Source organism: Plutella xylostella, chromosome 16, assembly GCF_932276165.1.
Source record: "Plutella xylostella chromosome 16, ilPluXylo3.1, whole genome shotgun sequence".
Lineage (NCBI taxonomy): Eukaryota > Metazoa > Arthropoda > Insecta > Lepidoptera > Plutellidae > Plutella > Plutella xylostella.
The window spans coordinates 6,099,885-6,123,924 of NC_063996.1; the positions used below are offsets into that span (position 1 = coordinate 6,099,885).

General features: G+C 38.7%; 2 protein-coding genes across 4 annotated transcripts; one reads left to right on the plus strand and one right to left on the minus strand.

Annotated features, from left to right (window-relative positions):
* Positions 1 to 727: 727 nt before the first annotated feature.
* Positions 728 to 14,909, minus strand: LOC105384025 (protein ABHD18). Its single transcript, XM_048626337.1, has 10 exons — positions 14,651 to 14,909; positions 14,454 to 14,538; positions 13,385 to 13,567; positions 10,029 to 10,141; positions 9,554 to 9,692; positions 7,826 to 7,915; positions 6,788 to 7,319; positions 6,370 to 6,705; positions 3,658 to 3,793; positions 728 to 2,694 (listed from the first exon to the last, which is right to left on the minus strand). The coding sequence occupies exons 1-10, from the start codon at positions 14,740 to 14,742 to the stop codon at positions 2,628 to 2,630; spliced, it is 1,773 nt and encodes a 590-aa protein (XP_048482294.1). The 5' UTR covers positions 14,743 to 14,909; the 3' UTR covers positions 728 to 2,627.
* A 1,486-nt stretch (positions 14,910 to 16,395) lies between these two features.
* On the plus strand, positions 16,396 to 20,536 carry LOC105384026 (beta-parvin). Of its 3 annotated transcripts, none has more exons than XM_011554174.3 (8): positions 16,396 to 16,529; positions 16,669 to 16,788; positions 17,022 to 17,111; positions 17,266 to 17,537; positions 17,986 to 18,176; positions 18,544 to 18,658; positions 19,218 to 19,461; positions 20,176 to 20,536. In XM_011554174.3, the coding sequence occupies exons 1-8, from the start codon at positions 16,424 to 16,426 to the stop codon at positions 20,250 to 20,252; spliced, it is 1,215 nt and encodes a 404-aa protein (XP_011552476.2). In that variant the 5' UTR covers positions 16,396 to 16,423; the 3' UTR covers positions 20,253 to 20,536. The 3 variants fall into 3 exon arrangements, with proteins under 3 accessions (XP_011552476.2, XP_011552477.1, XP_048482433.1); XM_011554175.3 differs by having other exon boundaries at positions 16,451 to 16,558; XM_048626476.1 differs by having other exon boundaries at positions 16,496 to 16,515.
* Positions 20,537 to 24,040: the final 3,504 nt, after the last annotated feature.

The following is a 24,040-nucleotide window of genomic DNA, read 5'->3' on the forward strand; positions in this document are numbered from 1 at the left end:
CACTGACATTTTGTTTTCGTGTTGCAATATTGAAAAATATTGCTTTTGAATCGATGATAATAATCGATTCGATTATGTTATTTACTGATTTATGATGCCTTGGGTTCTTAGCGATCCTACTCTTTCTTCATGCTGTATAACTAGTATTCCAGACATGAGGAAGTGCAACGAGTGTAACGCTAGATGGCGGCACTTCCACGATATACAAAATTCGTTAGCTTCACATTACATCATAAGAGTCTATTATAAGAGTATAAGGATTATATTTATGGGAAGTCATCAGCACCCTGTAATCATCCACTGTTGCCTTTTACAAGCATAGGCCTTCCAAAAGACTTCAACCTATCTTCTTCTTCTTCTTCTAGTGCCTCTCCACTACTGGAGGTTGGCGGTCAGCTCTGCATACTCCTCTCTATTCTTCGCCAAGCGCATCAGCTGTTCTAAGCTTGCCACTCCCGTCCATTATCTTATGTTACGGAGCCACGACTTTCTCCTCCTGCCCACACGTCTTTTCCCCTCTACCTTGCCCATCAAAATGACCTTCAACCTATAAACAGCAGAATTTACAGACTGCAACACTATGTCCTCGCCTTTACTTATCCATCCAGCCTTTACCGTTTACCGGCAAGGTTATCATGTAACTTGTGTGGGGTGCAGGAAGGAATCCTCAGAGTGGAGGTATAAATTATGTTATAAGATTTAAGTTAAAGGGAAATAATATTATACATGAATATAAATCATTTATTCATAAATATAAAAATATAACTTTACAATCTCAATAGAGAAATTATCATGTTCAATCGGCTGACTACACAAAGATCAACTAAAAGCTTCAAACATTTTTATATATAAATATGTAAATAAAGGTGAAAATTGGTAGCGGACGAAAAAGGCTGCAACAGACAACGCAACGTGTCCCAACTTCACTAATTTCTATGTATTTTTATAAGTGACGTGGAGCTAAAAACGAGAAAGAAACCAGACGGCTTAGTGCATAAGCGATCGAGCAGTTAAACCAAACGCAAAATTGTATGGTGCGGAACTAATGCAGTGCGTGTACCGCTAGGTGGCGACTCTCCTGCGCCATACAAATTCACGTTTACTCGTCGCTTCTCGAACGGTGGTGTAAAAACTCGCAGTCAGCACGTTGAAACCAATGAAGACGTTGCCACACTTTGTACGCTACCAATTTGTACCCCAAGAAGTTACTTAAAACTGGTTTTGTACTCTGAGGCGGTCATTCATTCTTATAAAATCGATAGTGAAGAGGTTTAGTTGTAGGTTTATTAAATGCAGTGAGGTAAAATCTAAAGTCAAGCCGTTGTAAATATACCACAATAGTTAATACACAATATATAGTGTATTATACGACACTGTAAAGTAAAAATGTAACTACAAGTAAAAATTGCTTTACAATTCCATACATTACATGATTTGTATTTAGCTATAAATATCACAATACTACCTACACATTGAGCACTTTTCATTATAGGGAAAGGGTTAAAGCCTATACAGGATGATATTCCAGCAGTCATGTAAATCATTTATTTGTATGTTACACGAGACTAAATCTGGATACGAAAGGTCTCGTTTTCACCGATCTTGCCTGTTGAACTTCATCCTGTATTTATAAAGTGAATGTAATAAATTTATGTCCGTAATTTATAAAGATAAAGAGGATAACATCAAAACAATATTATGGCTAGACAAAAAAAAACAACATAGAAAGCATAAAAATGTAGATATGCCAAAAATCTTAAAAATTAGATATAATATTTGGTAAATAAATAGGTAACACTTAATCCTATTTTTCATACAGTGGATCCCAACTAATTTGTACCATCAAATTTCGATGTAGGCAAGTAAAGATAGCTAAGGTGTAAAATCCTAGGAATACAGTCCCATATAATTTCAAATCAGTTATAGTTTAAAAGTTGGCTTTGCAGTTACAATAAAATATGGCCGTTTTAAAACCGTTATCAGTCCAAAATGAAGCCTTACGTATTTTATGATAGTTAAAACCAACAGCCACTAAAGCTGATGTAGTAAATGATTTAATCTTTACTTTCAGTATACAAAGATACGTTAGCGTTAGTTACGACAACTGGATAACAGAATTTCGTAAAATGGCGATGTTTCAAAACTTTATGGAATAGACAGGATTGATGTTCATAAAAATTGTGAAGTTGTAACAAATTCACTTCAAAAACACTATCACTCAGTTACAAATTACTTGTATATTGCTATTATTTTACGTATATAGACTGCATAGAGATAGAAAATAGATTTAACAGAACATCTCTGCAACTGCGCTAATAAATTATAAAATAAGGCGTCCGTTGGTGACTGACGAACGAAAAGCGAGGCCGTTATTATTCAGACCCACGAGTTCAAGACCATGCTAAGGCATGAATTTTCATCGTGAACGTGAAGTAGAATTCATCGAGTAATTTTACTTCACGTTCACGATGAAAATTCATGCTAAGGGGTGTGAGCATACGAGTGACTTTTTCCACGCGGGCTTGCCCGTCACCAATGTGCGCAGTTCGTAAGAGGTAGTTAAAATGAGTCCGTTGTATAATAAGCTCTGGTAACTGTTACTACATAAGTATCTCGTACTTCTCGTGTCAGTCAATGTGTTTGCCGTCCTTCCAGCGTTTCTGTGAACGCTCGAACGCTTCCTTGATGCACGATCTGAAAACAGTTTAATAACATTAGTATCAAGTGTGTATGGCTATTCAAAGTAAGAGATTGTAAAGTGCCATTTACTCAAAAAATATAAGGTGTATATTTTTGAGTAAATGGCACTTTTCTATATACACAGAAATTTCTGGAGACCCTTGTGACCCTATTATCCCCTTTCCAGCTACGTATCCTTTTGGGTCTCTCTGTATACCGCTGCTTCAGCGTTGCAAACTGCATAAGCCCGGGGCTTTATAGGTGGGTGTCAGACAGTATGTAAGTATAATTACTACGTCGTCTCTACGTCTCCCTCCCACTCTGTGGTGTTGCATATGAGAGAGCGTGACGTCACTACACTAGTTGTACTTACCTGAAGAGCGACTGGTGCAGGATGTATTCTGAGACGTGTCTCCACGTCTCCCTCCCACTCTGTGGTGTTGCATAGGAGAGAGCGTGACCTCACTACAGTCGTCTAAATATAATAGGCCCGTTTGGACAGCTACACAAATTTGCTATTTACTCTTGATTTACTTGATGAAATACATAAAAATACACATAATCTGGCTTATTTTTAGCGACTGAAACAAAAAAGAACTTGAAGCACGAAAAGTTACTTATTGTTTAGATTTTTTATGATTTAGATTTGACACCAGCTGTCATCCCATACATTTTCGAGCTGTCCAAACGGGCCTATTATATTTCGACGACTATACACTAGCTGTAATCACCTGAAGAGCGATTGGTGCAGGATGTAAGCTGAGACGTCGTCTACATTTCTCCCTCCCACTCTGTGGTGTTGCATAGGAGAGAGAGTGACGTCACTACACTATAGAGCTTCCACTATGTTATTGTATTTTTGACGTTTCCTTATATCTGGTAAGTAAAGTTGGTTTTCCTTTGCAGTCGTCAAATATGTATGGGATTTCGAATGTCTAAAAACCAAAAATATAATGGACGGAGAATAGCCGTGATCACCTGAAGAGCGACTGGTGCAGGATGTAGGCGGAGACGTGCCCCGCGTCCACGTAGCGCACCTCGGCCCCGGGCCAGATCTCCTCCAGGGTGCCCACGTCGTCTCGCGGGACGTACGCGTCGTGCTTCGCGCACACCGCTGTGGGGGATAGGGTAAGTTATGGTAAATCGAATATAGCATACAAACCTACATGGACTTTCCATCATAATATGCATTTTAATAGTTCTTGCGAGAAATACAACCCTACATTAAGTCCATCATATATGTATTTTAATAGTTCTTTTCTTGAAATTCATAATGAAATTAAGTCAAACCTAACAAGAACAAAAAGATTAAAAGTAAATAAAATCTATTTACCTGAATCTGTTAAACAAATGTTCAAAGTTATCAGAAGACTAATGGTAGGTAAACGATCAATTTAACTAAATTGACAAACCAAATATTTCATAAATCATAACATTTAAGTGCATTATCAAGAATCTTAAGACAATCATGATAAGTACATCATTACAGCAAGTGGAAACCACTCAAATATATTAAAATCTTTTCGTATAAATAGGTTACATTTTAAAGGTAACGAGCATTGTAGTCTGTATGTTAGACCAGTTAGAGAACAAGAGGAAACAATATTATAAAGTGACTATTTCAAAACGAGATGATTCTCTACCAAACATTCATCCTATTACTAGCCTTGCAGTATACAGCGGCCGGACGCGAACTTATTACCTTAAATACTTCTAAAGTAGCGATTGATTCTATTCGCCAATTTTCAATCAAAGAAATATGTATCACCAAACACATCATACAAATATTTGACTACTCAGATATAGCCTTTTATATATCCGACGACGATCTATTCGAAGGACTACAACGCTTGATAAATAGAGTAGTGCAGAAGTTGGACTTTATAGTCGAAATACGGACCCAAAAATACCAAAGCTGCAGGCAGTATGACCGTTGTGAAGCGAAGCACCACTCGTATGTCTTATTCTTGGAGTCTCCAGAGTCCCTTCTCAAGATACTTCACTACTGCTTATGTAACGCCTGGTTCAACACCTCAAAATTTGTGTTGCTTATACGTGATGAATCCTTTGTTAAGGACATCTTGATTATGTTGAAACAGCAAAAAATATACTCCGCCACAGTAGTCTTAACAGAAAACCCTGACGATGATGAGGTGAAGTTCTGGTACGCAGCCGGAAGATGCACTGACGTGGCTGATTTAAAACACCACGTATTCAAATGCAAATCGAAGCGACGGCAAGTCAAACCTTATACGTACAGCGAGAGTCTGGACTGTTCGGTCAAAGTCGGGGTCCGAATACAGGAGCCCTACGCCTTCGCTATAACGGGTCTTCCGTTCTTCAACTCACACGGTATAAATTCCACCTTCTTGGGAATCGAGATTGCGATAACCAACACAATTTTTGGATCGTCTCCCATACAATACGCCAACACTCACGTTCTAAAAGGCCAAGTGAATGGAACCGGATTGTTAATTCAGCTGCAACATGGAGAAGTAGACATGCTGCTGGGTGCATTGCCAATGAACGCTGACACCTCTTTCGCAATGGACTATCCGCATCTATACCCCAAGTTGGTCGCGGTGGTCCTTCGCCGAAACACAGACTTGCTGAGCTTCCTCGGAGTGTTCAAAATATACGTCTGGATCGTTGTTCTAGTCACCAATCTAGTTTTAATCTTTCTGTTCTACATCATTTTGAACCGAAACAAGAAGACAGTGTATCTGGATACGATATTTTTGTACATTTTCGCAATCCTGCTCGGCAAATCCATCCGCATAGAGCCTAACGTACGAATGCCTAGCATGTTATGGATATGGTTCTCTTTCTTCCTGCGATGTGCTTTCGAGGTGCTACTCATATCTGTGCTAGTGTACAGCGAGGAGAGCGGCCAGGTCAACGAGCTTGACGAGCTATGCGCCGGCTCCAGAAAGATATTCATCTCGAAGACGTATCAAATACTCTTGAGATCCGGCTTGCATTTACCTAGTTGTTTCATCCCGTTCGAAAATTTTGTAGTGTTGGAAGATAGGAGTCCGCTTGACGATCTGTTAGAGACGTTAGTAGAGGAGAGAGCGGCTGCGTTGATGTATGACCGTCACTATGAAGACAGCCTGCTACACTTGGCTTCTAGGACTGACGAGCCATTCCACTTAGTGGCAGAGACAGTGATGGATGTCCCTCTGGTCTTCTACATACATCCAGGAGACCCCATGGCGGTGGCGGTGCGATCCAGAAGCCTCATAGTCCAGCAGTTCGGCTGGCCACGCTACTACGAGATGGAAGCCGATAGGTACCTACTATTTGACGAAGTACGAAAGTACGGCGCCCCGCAAATGTATCCGACGCTGACACTGGGGCAAGCTATGTATATTTTTTATCTGTACGGGGTGGGTGTACTGTTGTCTTGTATTGGTTTTGTGATCGAGCTCATTTTGTGCAAATCTAAGAGGCCCGTTCATAAACTGTACTAGATTAAGAGTGTGTAGTTTTGTGTTGCACTTTAGCCTTCAGGCACGATTTAAAAAATAAACAATAGAATAAAGATTTGTTTCTTATAGCGGCATGTGAGTGGAGGTGAATTCAAACTATATTTTTATTTACGTACACATACCTACGCAACAACGACACGTCACAGAAAGATAAAGAAAATTATGCATGGCACTATTTTAATAATACAAAAAAACTTACCAATAATCAACGAAGTATCAAACGGCACGGAAAAGTTGCTAAGATGCGTGCACTCGTCCATTATACCCCTCATGAACTGCAGTGCCTCTCTGTCTCTCCAGTGTATCTTGCTTATGTCTATCTTCTTCTCACTCTTTTTGATGAATGGCAAGTTCATCCAAATATCTGAAGTTAGGTCTGACACATGCCAAGATTTCCGTTTGCCATCGTTCTTTGCTTCGACATTTTGTATTACTTTTGGAATTTCCACTTGTATTTCTGATTTGGTCTTTGCGTTTTCTAAGCTTTCTTTTGATGGTTGGTTTTCTAGATTGGTTAGCGGAGATTTTGTTTCTGCTGTAATGAAATCAATAATATTAACTACTTATCTACAGATTTCAAGAGAAGTAACAGAATTAATATAAGTGTATCTACTTACCAACTTTGAATTTTAGTAGAATTTCTTTAATGCTTTCCTCGTTTAATTTATTAATCTCTTCAATTTCTTGTGGCGTTAACTCGAATTTCTCATTTGATGTTAATTTTTCGTACAATTCCCTATTAACTTTGTCTTCTTCTAATAGTCTTTTTAATTCTTCATTCAGATTTTTCAACGACATCCCCTCAATTATTGGTTTATTATCACACTGTGTCTGTTCCGTATTGTTTTGTTTTTCTTCTTTGGTTTCACTTGTTTTGATTTCTTTTGTTTCATTGTATGTAATGTCTAGTTCTGATTCTGGTGTGTTGATTTTTTTCTTATCATCGTCGGTTTTTGGTTGTACTACTTTGGCTTTTTCTACAGGCAAAGGCATGTCTATGCCCTGGGAGAAATTGCGCGCAAACTTCTTGCCTGCTAGAAACGCCTCATCAACTATTGTCACCATTTTCTTGAGCTTCTCTCGGTATATGCCGTCGGATAAATATTGGTCTTCTAAAAGATCCCAGTTGATTGACTGCGACATGACACCCTGTGTATAAAAGAAGGATTTAGAATTGGTATCTAAATTTCTTAATTATGCCTAAGCTACTGGCTGGTTAGTTATATGTGTAGGTATTAATTCAAAATGTGTGTAGAATAAAGTGTATAATAATTTATTTCACTTTTTAGTTGTATATTCAACTGTGTGCGGGTCGCTACTCTACTTTGATGTGATTGATAAAATGATAGTCCGGTAAAAGTTTAACACTATTTATTTATACCGAAAATACTATGCTATGATAATTCTAATGATTTGATGTGAATGCACCCGATTTGTATGATTGCTAAAAGTACACTGATTTGTGCCGCGCGTGTAAGTAGGCACCGCTACGTCACAGTGACGCCGACAGAGGGTGTTCGGTGACACACAGTGGCCCGAACAAACTGCCTACGACGTGTGTAAAAACTGCAAAAATGAATTCTTAATGGAATTAATATGCGATTCAACCAAAGTAAAAGCGATTCTATAAATAGAGTAAAGTATATTATACACACTTGTAGAAAGACAGCTGAAGCGGTGGACCAGGACAGACAGGGCACCAGCACGAGGGGCTTCGGCCAGTTCGTCGCCGCCAGGGACGCCATCTGGTGACAATAGTTTTCATCTAAATATTAAAAGTTTTTTAGAGGAACAAGTGGTATTATTTTTTATTTTTAAAACTGGCGGTTACGTGGTAGGTATACAGGGTGTTGCAAAATTGGTATACTAAGCCGAAACCTACATGTGCAGCATGGTATATCTAAGCCCGAAACTGAAATCAGAATTTGGAAATTCGCGAAAAATTCAGTTTCGGGCTTAGATATACCATGCTGCACATGCTGGTGTCGGCTTAGTATACCCTTTTTGCAACACCCTGTATATTAATTTAGGACTATCAGTAGATGAAAAAACCTCCTATTTTTTATTTTTTTTTCGTTACAAAGTTAGCGCAGTTGGGCTCTAAATATACATCTTCTTTTTCACCATAGCAGTTTGATATCTGCTCTTGTATGTACTTATCTAACTATGTTATTGTATATGTGTATCAAATAAATATTTCTTTTAATTTTATAAACAGTTATATGATTTGTTCAACATAATGAGCAGTGAACATTGACTTCAGGTATATAGGCACTTCATGTTAATTAATGTCAAGTGCAGCGAATCTGGCGAAAAGCCAAGCGCAAGTCCTTGATATTGAGAAGTAGCGAGCCATGAATGGGTCATTTTCTAAACTGACAAGAAAAGTGATAATACGCTGGTTTGTCAAGTTAGTGCCAAATGACATAATCGTGACGTCAATACGGTAGATGACGCGAAATACTTCGTCAAAATGGCAGCCAGGCGTATGTATTAGCAATACACGGGGCTTATAACATACGTTTTTCAGACGTCAACATCAATGGATGGATAAGTTATTTGGCGGAACCGTAGCTTAGGCGGTAGTCAACCTGCTTCCGAACCTTGGGCCCGTGGGTTCGAATTCCGCTCACGGCAAACATTCTTGTGACGTGCACTTGTGTTTGTCTTGTGTCTGGTTGTCGTTTATCATTATAATCTATGTATTCGCGTAGATATATCAGCTGTCCGATACCCATATCACATGCATAGTTTGGGTACGGATGGCCGTGTGTGAGATGTCCCCAAATATTAATATTATTAGTACATACGTGGCCGCCCATAGACAGGCCGGTGACGCCGAGCGGGCCGAGCCCGTGGCGCTCGCACCAGTGGAACAGCACCAGCGCCTCCAGGATCAGGCAGCCGCCCATCACGAAGATGTCCGACACGTTGTGCAGGCATGAGCGACTGGTGCTATCTATCTCATACTACACTCACGGGCAATGAAAACGTTCCACTGAGAAAAGCAACCAATTACTTCTAAACGGAAAATGCTAGCTTAGGGCCAGTTTTTTGATCCCTAGTTAACTCAACCATTGGTCAAAAATGGCTAGCATTAGTTAAAATCCAAGAAAATTCGTATGGAGCTGTCATGTTTGACAAGTGACTTGACTAATGGTTAAAGTTGACCACGGATCAAAAAACTCGGCCTTAATGGCGCCTCCTGCAACATTGCAGTATATTTAACACAGCATCAGGATATAACCAACTAAAAACGGTCATATTTTGTTCCAATTTTAAATTAAATGGTTGTAAAAATTGGGGTCGTTTGGTGTCGTTATTTTGTGAGTGGAACTTTTTCATTGCCCGTGAGTGTATATTTCACAAAGCATAGTACATACGTGTCCGCCCATAGACAGGCCGGTGACGCCGAGCGGGCCGAGCCCGTGGCGCTCGCACCAGTGGAACAGCACCAGCGCCTCCAGGATCAGGCAGCCGCCCATCACGAATATGTCCGACACGTTGTGGAGGCACGAGCGACTGGTGAAAACCACATGTGGTCATTTTATGTACCTAAGCGGTATTGTAAAAGGTGATAAGGGCGACCAATGTTTTACATTTTTTTTTAATGGGGACTTTCCATATAAGCGACTTCGAAAAAAGGTGTAGACTCTCAATTCGTCTGTTTTTGTAATGTATGTTATTTTCTTATCTGTATGACTTTGGGCCCCGCGAGATGGACGGACGATCTAGTAAAGTCCGCGGGGAAGTGTTGGATGTGGGCCGCCTCGGATCGGACAAGGTGGAAATCATTGGGGGAGGCCTATGTTCAGCAGTGGACGTCCTATGGCTGAGATGATGATGATATCTACTCACACTTGGTCGGTGGGTTTCCTGAGTCCGTAGAAGGGGTTCTCGAGGATGATGCCGCCGATGCCGGCCTCCTTCAGAAGAGGCTTCACCATCAGGTTGCGGCGCCGCCAGAAGAACTGGACAAACATAAGTTATAATAATTATTTTTCTTTTGTATCTGTATATGTATTTATAGTATATTATGTATAAAATAATAATTATTAGCTAACACTACCTAAATAATTCAAATTACCTCCTAAATCTACCTCCAAGAGCAGAACATTCAGCTTAACTGATCCCTATCTATGTGATGATGATGATAGTAATTTTAAGTTTATGTATGTATATGTGTATGTTTGTAATATATGTATGTATGTATCATGTATATAATTATTTACTTATATTGTATTGGTATAGTTATATTAATATTTTGGTTAGGTATTCAATTTAGACCATCTTCTATCGTAAGCACTACCAATCACTTTTTCAACATCACCAAAGGTTAACTGGTAGAAAATGCTGCTAGCATTAAGTTCGCCTTTGTAACAATTTATTTTGTTCAATAAAGAGTTTAATAATAATAATAATAATAATAAACTAAAAGGAAAATGCTAGTCAGATCGCCGCCGCTGTCGGGCAGGGTACCCAAGACACTGGCCGCGTTACCCCGCTGTATGGCGATGCTTATCCTTTGTGCGAGGTAAGAGCCAGCCAGCCCTAGGGTCTTTTATAGAAAATAATACTACTTTATTGATTTAACGGACCACAAATAACATTTTGTACAGTGGAAATTACTCAAAGGCGCCCTTATCGCTAAATCTCTTCTAGAAAGGCTAGCACAAGAATTTGCCAAAACTTTTTGCATCGCGCGGCTACGAGAGCGAGCGCGGCGGAGAACATTCGTCACGTCTTGCGCCCCGTGCTAGGCTAGCAGGCAACCTTTGGGTGGGGGAATGACTTCATCATGTTCAAGTTCATATAAGAAACACGCGCCGTAAATTTGGATTCTTTCGACGTTATTTATACAACAACAAAAATTTTTACAAAAGATTGACGTCAACTGGCATCGGGACAGATAGACGAGCACCTAAAGTGAAAGTGAAACTATCCGGTGACGTATATATGACGAATGACGTACATAAACGGAGACTTTGTATGGTTGACGTAACGTAAATGGATTCATAAAGAAACGGATCGAAAATGGCGGCAAAATTACAGTTCTGACCTTCTCGTTGGAGAAATAAGTACTTTTTGTGTCTGGTTCTGACCGTCAGAAAAAATAAATTGTGATAAAGGCGAAAAAATTGGTGTAGCATGTATAATAACGTTGAATATTTAGTTGTTGTTGTTGCTAATATTGCGGGCAAAGCTCACAACAACACATTAGAGGCGCGCCTTATAACATTCATCACTTTGATAAAATTAGGCACCATTTCATAACACAAGTGAACCTTCCTTCCAATACCCATTTTCTAGAATCGTCGCTTATACTTATAACAAGAACTTTACGATACATTGCTGCTCCTACTTTAAGAATAAATAAACCAGTTCAACCCATATTAGTCGAGCCAATGATGTATAGCAATTTTTATTTTGTTTACTAGTCCTTATAAATGTGTTGGCATCATTCCAGACATTTTAACGTGTCAACAAGACTGTTGTTGTTTATCTAAACTAATAATACACAGTCTGTGGCCACACCCACGTCTAAACTCAGGTATTTAGTTTATTTTCCTACACGTGGAATGAGTGGGATATTGCAAGGTTCACAAGTACCTAACTACTTAAAGCCAAACCAGGAATATAAAAACCCTCGCCATATTGCGGAAAAGCAATAGAACTTTTTTCTTGCACTGGTATCACAAAGTGTCATAAACTCAAAATGTCATTTGTTGTCTATTGCTGTCAAACTGTGGTGCTGTCAATGCGTAGTGTTTATTATAGCTTTTGTGAGTTTTTTGTGTTTCAAAATGCCGAAAACTATCCATAGCCGTGAAAGGAAACTAATTTACCACATACACGAGTATTTGTCGGAGTAAAAGTCCGTGGGATTGGACTTTATTTCTCTTGATAACATAACTGATGATATTGTCAAAATGACTTGTAGGTATATAGTATAGTATGAGCAAATGAATTGGCAATTTTTTAAGCTATTACTGTAATTTTATTAACTAGGTAGGTAGGTACATTATAATAATTGAAACAGAAATTTAAAAATTTATTATTAATCTTTGTGGCAGTAAAAGCGAGTCATCAAGGGACGGCGAATCCGAGACATCTGAAATATATCATATGAATACCTACATACAATCGGTTGAATATTTAGGTTCAAATTTTGACTGATTATACCTAAACATATTTAATCCAGTCAATGGGTTTAACTCAATTTATATTTATAAGGTAAATACCTACACAACTGTTATCTAAATGTGGGTTTGCAGAAGTTTGCACGATGTTTTCCTTCACCTTTAGACTGTTAGTACACGTCATGTTACTTAAGTTCCAAAGAACCCATAGAATATATCTTCTCACTGAGCTAATGACACTCTTTTCAAAATAAATCATAAAAAAATACTATTATAAATTTGAGCATGGCCAATTCACATTGGTATAACTATACTTAGTGTTGCAGTCCTCAACGCGAATGTGGCGCTCTTAATACAGGGTTTTTATATTCCTGGTTTGGCTATACAATAAATCATAACACATGTATAGGTACGGTCAGCTGCATAAGTAGCTATACACTTCTGTACCTTGTCAAACTGACGAACCGTCAATGTTTCAATGAATTGATGGCGGTTTCAGATTGACAAGGTACAAAAATGTATGCAGCTGACTGTACCTACGTAATGTATGTAAATAAGACAGATTAATTAAATGGGGAACAGGAAGTTAGAACTGCATTACACGTTGACACAATGGCATTGAGTATTTAGTAAGCTTCAAGGCACAGTGTGTTCTTTTTAAGTTTACATTGTAGTGTGGGATGAACTCTGAGCACTAATGGATATAAATACATAAGTAGTGGCCGCAACGTGACATAGTACTCTGGCGCTCCTTGGAGAGTAGGTACATGATTTTTGGCTAGTGAAGATGATTGAGTTGGTCTTACAATATATCCAGTTAGCAAAAGAGATGCTGCTGCTAGGCACAATGAAAAAAAGACTGGCTTAATGACGCCGTCGGCAATATTGATGTTTATACTGATATACTTACTTATTAGTATAAATAATTTAGAACACATTTTTATCGTTCCATTTTAAGTAACTTATGTTGATGTTGTGCATGTGCATGCATATTAGGATAACAATGTAGAACAGATACATATTTCGACTGTATTTTTAAATTTTGTTTTCTCAATAAATAAACATCCCACTCACATGATCCCCTGTGCCCGCCAAGTGCAAACAAACGGGCTTGCTATTTGGATCCCTCCACTGCGCCGGCAGCACCACCTGAAAGTGCGCGCTCCGCGCCGCCTCCGGCACGAGGCCGGGCAGCAGCCGCTCCAGCGGTGATGTGAAGAAGCCCTCCAACACATGGCAGTCCGAGTACTTCTGCTCCTATTGGTTAGAGTTCAAGTTAAGCCACTTTGGACAGCAAAAAGTACCTAGAAATAAGCTAAAAAGTCTAGCTACATCTTAAAATATAGTAAGTATCAGTTTATTTAAAAAAATAGTTGTGGAAGCAATAGTCCTTATTAAAATCATGTTTTATTTTTATTTTCTGTGATTTATTAATCCATTGAGACCCATTTGTTAACCCAGAGGGTGAGATCCTATAGATTTAAAAATTGTGACTGGAATCATGGGAGTCAACCAGTTAATTTATTTAAAGATCATACTTATTTTATATTTTTTATTTATTTAAATGAGGAACGCCAGCAGATAACACAACAGACATACTTAACAGAAAATTGTGATCATCATTTAAGAGTTTACTATACTTTTAAAACTACAAGTAAGTAAAAGTACTTATATGTATGTCAGATGACACTTCTAACTTCTATGACCTTGTGAGCAATCCATAACGTAAACAACTCTGTTATCTCATTGTATTGATGATGGTGTAGTTAGCAATGATTACTTCTACTTCTTCAGATTTTAACCTGTCAGCTCCCAAAAGCGTGATATCATGCTAGACACAATAGAGGCTTTTTATTGTGGCACATTTCAAGGGATTCAATCATTACAATGTTGAAGTTATTTAACTAGAAATAACTATAAAAGTATTTTATTGTTATAATTTATCATAACCTAGGTGTCTCTCAGAGAGAGTAGAGAGACTCTCTCTACTAAGAGTGTATATTATGTACATAATAAATATTAAACTGTATGAAGGCAGGCTCAGCTAAATACCTTCTGCTAATATATCAGGATTATTGTTTACCAAGTTATAACAATTTTTAAGTAAATAAATGAATATGAACTATAGTTTACTATTCTTTACCTTAGTGATAGTAACTGGGTAGTCTCTATCGACAAGTTTGAAGCATTCATCCCGATTTGAGACAACTTTCCTGAACTCGAATAACCTAAAACATAAAGATTACGATTACATAAATAGGTACAAAAATCGAAGCAACATTACGTATCTTGTGTTAATGAATGAATACCGGCTCTAAGGATTAATTAGGACATGTTTACCTGCGCAAATTCTCTGGGTTACCCCAGCCTTTAGAGAAAAACTTGGTTATGAGAATGCTGCGGTAAACAGCATCCAATCTGCTTGCGGACATATTCACGACGAGGGCGATTTAAGTATGGTAATTAGAGGATTTACTACTTATTTTTATAAGCCGCCAACTGATAATCAACACATGTTAATGAAACTGAAAGTGAAAAATTGACAACAAAAATATTATTTTAGCACGATCACAAAACTCAGCTGGCAGCTGTCAAGGAAAACAGCCAGGGGGGAGTCAGTGCCTTAATGGCTGAACTTTTAGTAGAAGGTAGTGCCATCTCTTTATATTACTCTTACTACCAAAAAAGATGTAAGATGGCGTTATCAACAAGACCATAGAACAATAACAAGACACATAGATAAGTAGTATTTGAATGTTAACATTGTCATGATCTATGGCTTTTATGAAGAAATTGCGTGTCAGTGTCAGTTCAGTTGTCTTACAATGTCTCGCAAATAACATTTTTGTAATAAAAGCCTATACTCTCGGTATATCGTTATTTATAAATTTTATAAACCTACAAATAAAAATAAACATGGTGTGTCAAGAAAAGGCATCTTTATCCGCAAAAAGTGTTTTTATGAAATTCTTGTGACCTGACAGATTCCATATGGATCCAGGTTCCATGTGGTTCCACGGGAACCGAGCTGAAATGGCGGCACTGGCAAAGAGCGATCGACATCTTCATATCCGCTGAAGATTAAAATACTATGTGTACCAAACTGATAAATGTCGTCAAAGATTTGCCTCGCGAGGATAAATGATGCACTATTGGACGAAATGACTTTATCACCACAAGTGACAAGATTTGCTTCTCTTGGGAAACATAAACTAACAAAACATGAATTGGTTTTCATGGTGAAAGGAATACACACACCCACTCGCATATTATTTTACAAGTGACATGAACAAAACTGAACTGAAACATTGTTATATGCGAGGTAATAAAGAATTATATAATAATTTGTTTTTTATTTATTGTTGCATGTAGGTAGGTACATAAATAGATTGAACTTAAATTTAGCTGATAAATGTAATAACTGTTGTGTGTAACTACATCAACGCAAATATGTCTTATATCTTTATAGATTGAAGTTAATAGCCGGATCCCCACCAGACGATCCAACGCGATCCGATCGCGCGATCCAAGGAATCTTACATAGTTACTAAACTTCTTGGATCGGGCGATCGGATCGCATTGGATCGTTTGGTGGAGATCCGGCTATTAGCTTGTGATAACAATATCTATATATACAGGGTGTCCCAACAGGGCACCCTGTATGTATGTACAATGAGGTTGAGCAATATAAAGAGATGGCGTTGTAGGCTCAGTATGACGTATAGAGTATGACAAAAAACTCCTCCAGATGGCACTCTTTACACAATTGTTTATTTTTTCTCTATGAAAACAGCTCAAAAAAGTTTATATTATTGGAGCAATAGATGGCGTTGTCATAGCGAAAAATACTTACAAAACCTCAGAACAAAGCTGATGTTATGTTGACTCACACCTTATTCTGCGAGGCTGACCGTATTGTTGTGCAAGGAAATATTATGTTCCTTGGTTGTAACCTATTAACTACGCCATCTTTTGAGCAAACAGGAAAACTTACTGGCTGTAGCTGGCTGCTGTCAAGGAAATATTATATAGAACTATTTTTTACCACGCCATCTACTGGTTGTAGGTAGCAACACCACTGCCATAGACAAATTGTCTATCCTAGAAGAATTAATGAATGAATCAACTTCTTTGAACCATAACCATAGAGAAAGTAGTTCCCACAACAAAACTTTCATTCAACATCTGTCCGTGTTTTTATTTTGGTATATTTTCATAGGTATTTTTATTTATTACATCTTTGCCTAGGTTTGTATTATTAAATTAATTTAACTCAATTTTCAATTATTTCCGTCATCGCAAGTAAGCAACATTTATCATTAGTAGGTGATTCATTTAGTTATTTTTATCCCTTGCAGAGATGACGACACCACGCCCAAAATCACCTCGAACTCCTGTTTTACCTAAAAAGGAGGATAAGGAAGAGTCCTTTTGGGATAAAATTGGAACGATTGGCCGTAAGAAGCGTATAAAGGAAGGTATGTATCTGCTTTCGTTGCTAAAGATATCCTATTGCTGTGTGGGAGTAGAGTAGTTACTGCAATGGCAGTGTCAGCTATCCATGACCTATATTTGCCATCCTTCTTGACTTGTTCTTGACATCTACTGCAACTTTTGAAGCGGTATTTATTATTTCAGATTAGGTAGATTACAAAAAAAAAGTAAGTACCTACTCCAAAAAAATGTTTAACCAAATATTCTCAAATTTCAGTGCAGGAAGTCCAAGCTGAAGGCAAACATGCCATTGACTCTCCCGGCAGCCCCACTGCACCTGAAATTCCACCTGAAGACTACAGTTTATGTAAGTACAACCTTTTCCCTCAAACGCTCTTCACAGTACCACTGATAAACTTAACATGATCCATTCATTTAAGGCAATCCACATCAAGCTGCATTCCGATATCCTGTAGTCATAATACAGTAGTTTAATTATCTTACATTCTACATAATTGCAGTGGACAATGAAGAAAGAGCCATAATAGAACCTCGATCACTGGAAGATCCCAGAGTAAAAGATCTGATACAAGTACTGATTGACTGGATAAACGATGAGTTGGCAGCCCAACGGATCATCGTGAAGGATATCAGTGAGGACCTGTATGATGGACAAGTGCTGCAGAAACTGCTGGAAAAGCTTGCCAACATGAAGATAGATGTGCCGGAGGTCACACAGTCCGAGGAGGGGCAGCGCCAGAAGTTACGAGTTGTGTTGGGAGCAGTGAACAGGGTAAGACATGAATGTGCTGCTATTAATCTGGTTCAGTCAGACTATGATTTCTCTATAATAAATTTATTATATGCACAAAACTGTGATCCTTGAAGGAATAGATAGAGAGTGTCCTGCAAGTGAGCCACTGCTTTTCCCTGCACATTTTTACTCTTGTTAAGTTATTATATGTGAAATTATTTATTAATCATACTAAACAGTACAGACCCTCTACATCATCATGAGTGGTCTCCTATACCTAGAAGCTATGATTCAATTAAAGCCTTAAAGATTGATATCTTCAAGCTTCATTGATACAACATTATTTTTAATTCTAGGCACTCTATGCTATGGCAGCTCAAAGCCAGTCCAGAAATGGAGCATAGACTCCATGCACTCTACGATTGCATTGTCCATACTGCCCAATCTTCAATCCACATTGATCTAACAACAATACTTTTAATTCCAGGCCCTATACGGCAGCTCAAAACCAGTCCAGAAGTGGAGCGTAGACTCCATCCACTCTAAGAACGTGGTGTCCATCCTGCATCTCCTAGTGGCGCTGGCGCGGCACTACAGGGCTCCGGTGCGCCTGCCCGAGAACGTGCGGGTCACCGTGGTGGTGGTGAAGAAGGATGCACCTAATCACCTGTCTCACAGGTAACGTCATAACATACATACATAAATTTGTCAACGACTGTTAAAGGGATAGTAAGAGGTGACTAGCAAGTGAGCTACACGCTTTTCGTAAATGTGCAGTTGTTTTCCTTCACCTTCACCATAAGAGTGTACTTAAATTTCTTATTTCTAAAGAATTCATTGGTATTGTATTGGCAGGATTTGAAACCCCGCCACCACGACTCTAACATGATTATGACCCTGTAAATAGTCCACTGCAGAACATGGGCTCTCTAAAACACTGTGAATTCAACAATAATATTGATGGATAATATAAGCTCTTTTAAGGTGCACCTACCCCTGAACTTCCTTAATATATAGATATGTAAAACGTGTCTGTTGTACACAGGACGTACGTGGACGACATCACGACGACGTACGACGACCTCGGCATGAAGTGCGAGCGAGACGCCTTCGACGCGCTCTTCGACCACGCGCCAGACAAGCTACTCGTCGTCAAGAAGGTAACATTACTTACTTACATACTCCGCTGGCTCAGTGACCCGAAGTGGATCTTGGCCTCTGACATTTAAAGTGCACCAATCTTCTCTATTCTGTGCCAAATCTGACCAGTCGAACACTTCCAGCTCTTACAGGTTACATTACTCCTATACTTAATTCCCCTTACTATAAAGATAGTACTGGTTTAGAACCAGTTGTGGTCTATGCTTTGATTCACGGGGAAAGACATCTGACAAAACCCTTATTACATTCGAATAAGGGTAGTTTTTGGTTGTATCAGATGTCTTTCCCCGTGGAATAGGATATAGAGCTTCCATACAAATCAATAGCCTAAAGCTAGTAGTCACTGAAAGTTTTGAGAACGAAAGAAAAACTACGCAATCATACGATGTCTGTATTCTAAGGCACATTTTTATCTTTCTTCTGATTCAGTTTGTAAAAGATAATCCAACACTGTGCTACGGGACACGTATATTGAACAAGTGTAATGTTCGGGTACATAAATTCTCCCAAATTACAATACGGCTCAACATAAAACTAACCCCACAATTTCTTCCACAGTCACTGATAACATTCGTGAACAAGCACCTCAGCAAAGTGAACCTAGAAGTGACAGATTTGGACCACCAGTTCCACGACGGAGTGTTCCTGTGCCTTCTGATGGGTCTACTTGAGGGCTTCTTCGTACCTCTGTACGAGTTCCATTTGACACCTCAAGACAATGAGCAGAAGGTCCATAATGTGACGTTCGCTTTTGAGCTGATGCAGGATGTGGGGCTGGCCAAGCCGAAGGCCAGGCCTGAGGGTGAGTTGGATATTTTCAACTTTGGAGGTTATAATTATGGTGTGAGAATGTGTGTTTTTCGGCGATGTTGCTCGGAATCTTATTATAGGAGTAGTAGGTACATTTTTTTGTCAGGTCACGTGATGTAATCAAAATCTATACAGCAATTCACAATGCTGTTGGTAAATTAGGAGATTTAAAACTCAGTGAAATTGTGTATTATTTATATTGTGTGTTGTGAAAAAAGGAAAGTCAACAACTCTTTTTCATAACCGCACATCATACACTCGAAACACACCTGAGTATCAATACGTCTCAGTCTGTGAACAAATATTTAGATCATAATCTAAACCGGGTGCACCCTAGTAGCCGGCAGTGTCGTCGTCTTTTCCACATTGTTCTAGAAATTCCTAAAATGGAAAGATAATGAAGATGAAACCTAACATTTATAAAGATTACAAGATTAATAAAGGTAAGATAACTAAATGTAATGTAATTCGGCAGAATTTATAGCAACTGTAGGCTAAGCCTGTGTCGAGTTGTCGGTTGCCAATATACTGATGCCGGTGAAAGACATAGATCTGCATTCGGTTAAATTTTATCAGTGATAGTTTGTCAGTATGTCTCATGTCGATTGGTTAAATGGGCCGATGAAATTCCACTATTATGTATAGAGTAAATCTAGAGTCAAGAATTTAAAATTATCTTTAAATGTTTACATTTCTTTTTTTACAGATATCGTGAATCATGATCTGAAATCAACGCTTCGAGTTTTATACAACCTATTTACTAAGTACAAGAATATGGCGTAGAGACGTCTAAACTAAGTATTACAAACTAACTGCCTAATAAATTAAAATTATATACATTTGAATCTTCGCGAGAGTTATATTTTGTAACAAATATTAACGTTATTTTATAAGATACATATTATAAGTAATATTTACTTTTTATGTTTAATGTGCAAGTGACATAATTGTGCCTATGTAGATTTAAAATCTAATATATATTGTAATGTATTGTAACAATGTGCCTTAATTGTTAACTTAGGAATAACTTATTAAAATATTAGAAAATACACAGGAAGTAACTAATATTTTGTCTTATAATTAAACATGTCCTTGTAAAATTTGCCCGAATATAGATAAGTACTTACGTACATTTTATTCTGAAAAGAAGCTAATAACACACACCATAAAAATATTCCGTAGCTTTCTTCATGATATCTACCACTGCTGGACATAGGCCTCCCCTCGGGACCTCCACAAGGCCTTTCTAATGCAATCACTGACCTTGACAGGTCTAAGGTCGACGGTCCTCGGGCTGTAGGGCGTCCCACGTTTTAGCCTATTCGTAGTCTCTATTACAGCGATACAATGTAATAAATTAAGAGTCTCATCAAATTAAATGAGGTTTTTGTCCCGCATCGCATATAATATTGGGTCTAAATGTCAACCGGACTATATTTGGCTAGAGCTCGGATTTGCTTTAAATTAGGACAACTAAATGGATAGATATTTTTTTTGGTTACACCGAATATGGATTTTGGGCTTTCTTTGATAGGATTATAGGACTACATCGAAAAGAACTCCTGGAATCTTTGTTAGTTTAAATTAAACTCTATATTTCCGTTCCGGTCTCCACATTTTATCATTGAAGGTAGTCGCTTTATCTACCTTCATACTTATTTTATTTACTTATACTTTATTGCACAAATTTACAATAGTACTTACTTACTTACTCCGCTGGCTCAGCGACCCGAAGTGGATCTTGGCCTCAGACACAAGAAGTCGCCACTGGTCTCTATCCTGCGCAGTCGCTCTCCAGTCGCCTGCCTGTAGTTGGCGCAGGTCCTTGCCGACTTCATCGCTCCAGCGATATTTGGGACGGCCAACTGGTCTACGACCGCTTGGTACTCCAAGGTAGGCCCTCTTGGCAGCGCGATCCTCCCCCATCCTTTGCAGATGACCAAGCCAACGGAGTCGCTGGGATTTAATGTGACCAATGATGTTTGGCTCGGAAATCAGGTCTTCGATTTCCTGGTTCTTCCGTACTCTCCAGCTACCATCTTCCCTCCTAGTTGGTCCGAGCATTTTCCTCATCACCTTTCTTTCCGCAACCAGAAGTTTATTCTCTTCCTTGAGAGTGAGTGTCCAAGCCTCAGAGCCATACATCAAGATCGGCCGGATTACGGTTTTATAAATTCGGATCTTGGTTTTCCTGCTGAGAAGCTTTGACACTAGCACTTTATGAAGAGCAGCGCTGCATCGGAGGGCGTTTTGTACTCGGATGTCGATCTCCTGCTCCCTTGTGTTTGTGTCAGTGATCGTACAACCTAAGTATTTGAATTTGGCCACTCCCTTATAGGCTGTCTCTCCCACTTGCAGGTTTTTTCGTACCTCATGGTTGCCTCGGTGTCGTGTCATGTGGAGGTATTCGGTCTTTTCCGTGCTGATTCTGAGCCCGACCCTGTGAGCTTCCTCTTCCAGTATCTTGGCAGCTTCTTGGACCTCGCGTTCACTCTCCCCCAACAGAGCTAAGTCGTCGGCGTACCCGATCACCTTGTGCTGTCCATTCAGTTGTACTCCGCCATCATGTGTCAACACTTTTTGGATGACATACTCCAACACCAGATTGAACAGCGCGGGTGACAAGGCGTCTCCTTGCTTGAGCCCGGTTACCACGGAAAAGGCGTCAGTCAGGTCACCGTCCACCTTTACGCGCATCCTACTTATGCCCGTAGCCACTTTTATCATGGACACTAGTTTTCTCGGCATTTTAAATACTAGCAGTATTTTGAACAGTATTACAATAGTAATAATGTACAATCTACTTTACTTAGCTATAATAGACGTAGACTTAGGTAACCTAATAGTGTTTCCTATTGGCCGTATACAGAAAGAACGTTTGTTACGAGCGTTGATCTGTAAATTTTATACATTTGAAAGAAGAAGAAGAAGATACAATAAATGATTTTTTATCTTTATCTTATCTTAGGAGAAAGAAAAAAATCTTTATTTGACAAACCAGCGCTGATAAGCGTGGGGGGGGGGAGGGGAATAGTCCATAGAAAAAGCAGAGTTAAGTACCTATGTGTGGGTATAAAGTGACGACCAAACGGACGTAGTCAGATTGCTAAAAACCCACCCACAGTTGTGTAAGTACTCACATTTTGAATGACAAGTGAGCAAATCTATGCGGATGTTAGATGACTGTGTTCATTGACTTTGAACATTGTTTGGTTCATTAGCGTAGTTATTAGGCCGTATTGTTTGGGCAGGTGGTGATTTTTTTACCACCAAAATACGTAGGTACCTTCCTTATTTGAGTTAGTAGGTGGGTAGTACAGTTATTTAGCCTCCGCTTTAAATAGAGGGATGTTATATATTACACTTGACGGAAACTTATTTTGGAATGCACGGAGAGAATTCGTCATGATCGAGATGAAAGAAAGAAAGAAAAAGATGAAGATGTATCTGCCGTGTCCGTTCATCAATTGTCAAGCATCGGCCAATATTAGGTACCTACCTACCAAAAATTTTTAAAGTGGCTTTAGAATCCTTTTCCTTATTGGTTTAGCTTCATTAGGTATGTTTATTGCCTAGGAACAGGACCTTTTGGTAAATATGTATACGATCAGCAGTGATCAGATCATCACCCACATCAATGACCTTTTTATAAGGTCAAAATGGTGTTCAAAAGGACTGAATTTTCATAAATAATCGGACCGCATCAATAGATCGTTATTGTGTTCCTCGGACTTAGAACTCTTATGGCCGTATTACGTAAGCGCCACGTGGGTCGAATGTAAATGAATCACTCTTAGCACACAAACAGACCATACGACCAAGTAGAGTATATATGTATAGACGATCTACTAACAATTTTGTGTTCGATATTTTAAGTAAGTAGTTAGTAGGGGAACCCGGGGTAAGACGGGGTCGCTAAGGGAAAATGAAAAAAACAACAGGTATTTATAACCACAACAATATGAATTATTTATGGCTCATTAGGAACTTAATGACGAACACTTTGGCACAGCTTTTTCTAAAAAAGTAATCCTTACTATTGACTTATTTTAAGAAATGTAAAAAATGGGAAATAAACCATCTTGCCCCGTGTACGGGGTAAGATGGGGTAAGTATACTATGTGGGGCACAAAACATACAAACAACACTTCATCTGTGTTTTTATCGTCAACACCAGCACCTGCAGTGTGAGCCCAACACATGCACCTTTGACAAACAACCCAGTTTTCCTTAGATTTAAAGTAGGACTGTTAATATCCTCACAGCAGAGGTAGACACAGTCATCTTCGTTGTTATTCTTCTTCGTAGGCAGTATCTGTTTTGTGTTTTAGCCAACTTCCCTGTAGCCCTTTTAGAGCCCTTCTTCAATGTCAAATATCGGGTTGGAGAAAAAAAAAACTTCACTAAGCTTGATCCATACACCATCTTGCCCCTCCAAAATTACCCCGTCTTGCCCCACGTTATATTTTTTATAAAAATAATTCATTAAAAAAAAACTTTCAATGTTAAGTGATTTTGCACATATCTAAACAAAGCGTACCAAACCTTAAATAAAAACACACAATTACCAA

What these genes read in the sequence shown, in the direction of transcription:
- LOC105384025 (XM_048626337.1), bottom strand. Translation starts at nt 14,742, where the DNA reads ATGTCCGCAAGCAGATTGGATGCTGTTTACCGCAGCATTCTCATAACC. An exon ending in GCCTGTCTATGGGCGGACAC is followed by an intron (nt 7,916 to 9,553) that starts GTATGTACTATG and finishes TATTGTCACCAG; the next exon opens with ATGGCGTCCCTGGCGGCGAC. An exon ending in TCTACTAAAATTCAAAGTTG is followed by an intron (nt 6,706 to 6,787) that starts GTAAGTAGATAC and finishes ATTTCATTACAG; the next exon opens with CAGAAACAAAATCTCCGCTA.
- LOC105384026 (XM_011554174.3), top strand. Translation starts at nt 16,424, where the DNA reads ATGAATGAATCAACTTCTTTGAACCATAACCATAGAGAAAGTAGTTCC. An exon ending in TAAGAAGCGTATAAAGGAAG is followed by an intron (nt 16,789 to 17,021) that starts GTATGTATCTGC and finishes CTCAAATTTCAG; the next exon opens with TGCAGGAAGTCCAAGCTGAA. An exon ending in ACCTGAAGACTACAGTTTAT is followed by an intron (nt 17,112 to 17,265) that starts GTAAGTACAACC and finishes ACATAATTGCAG; the next exon opens with TGGACAATGAAGAAAGAGCC.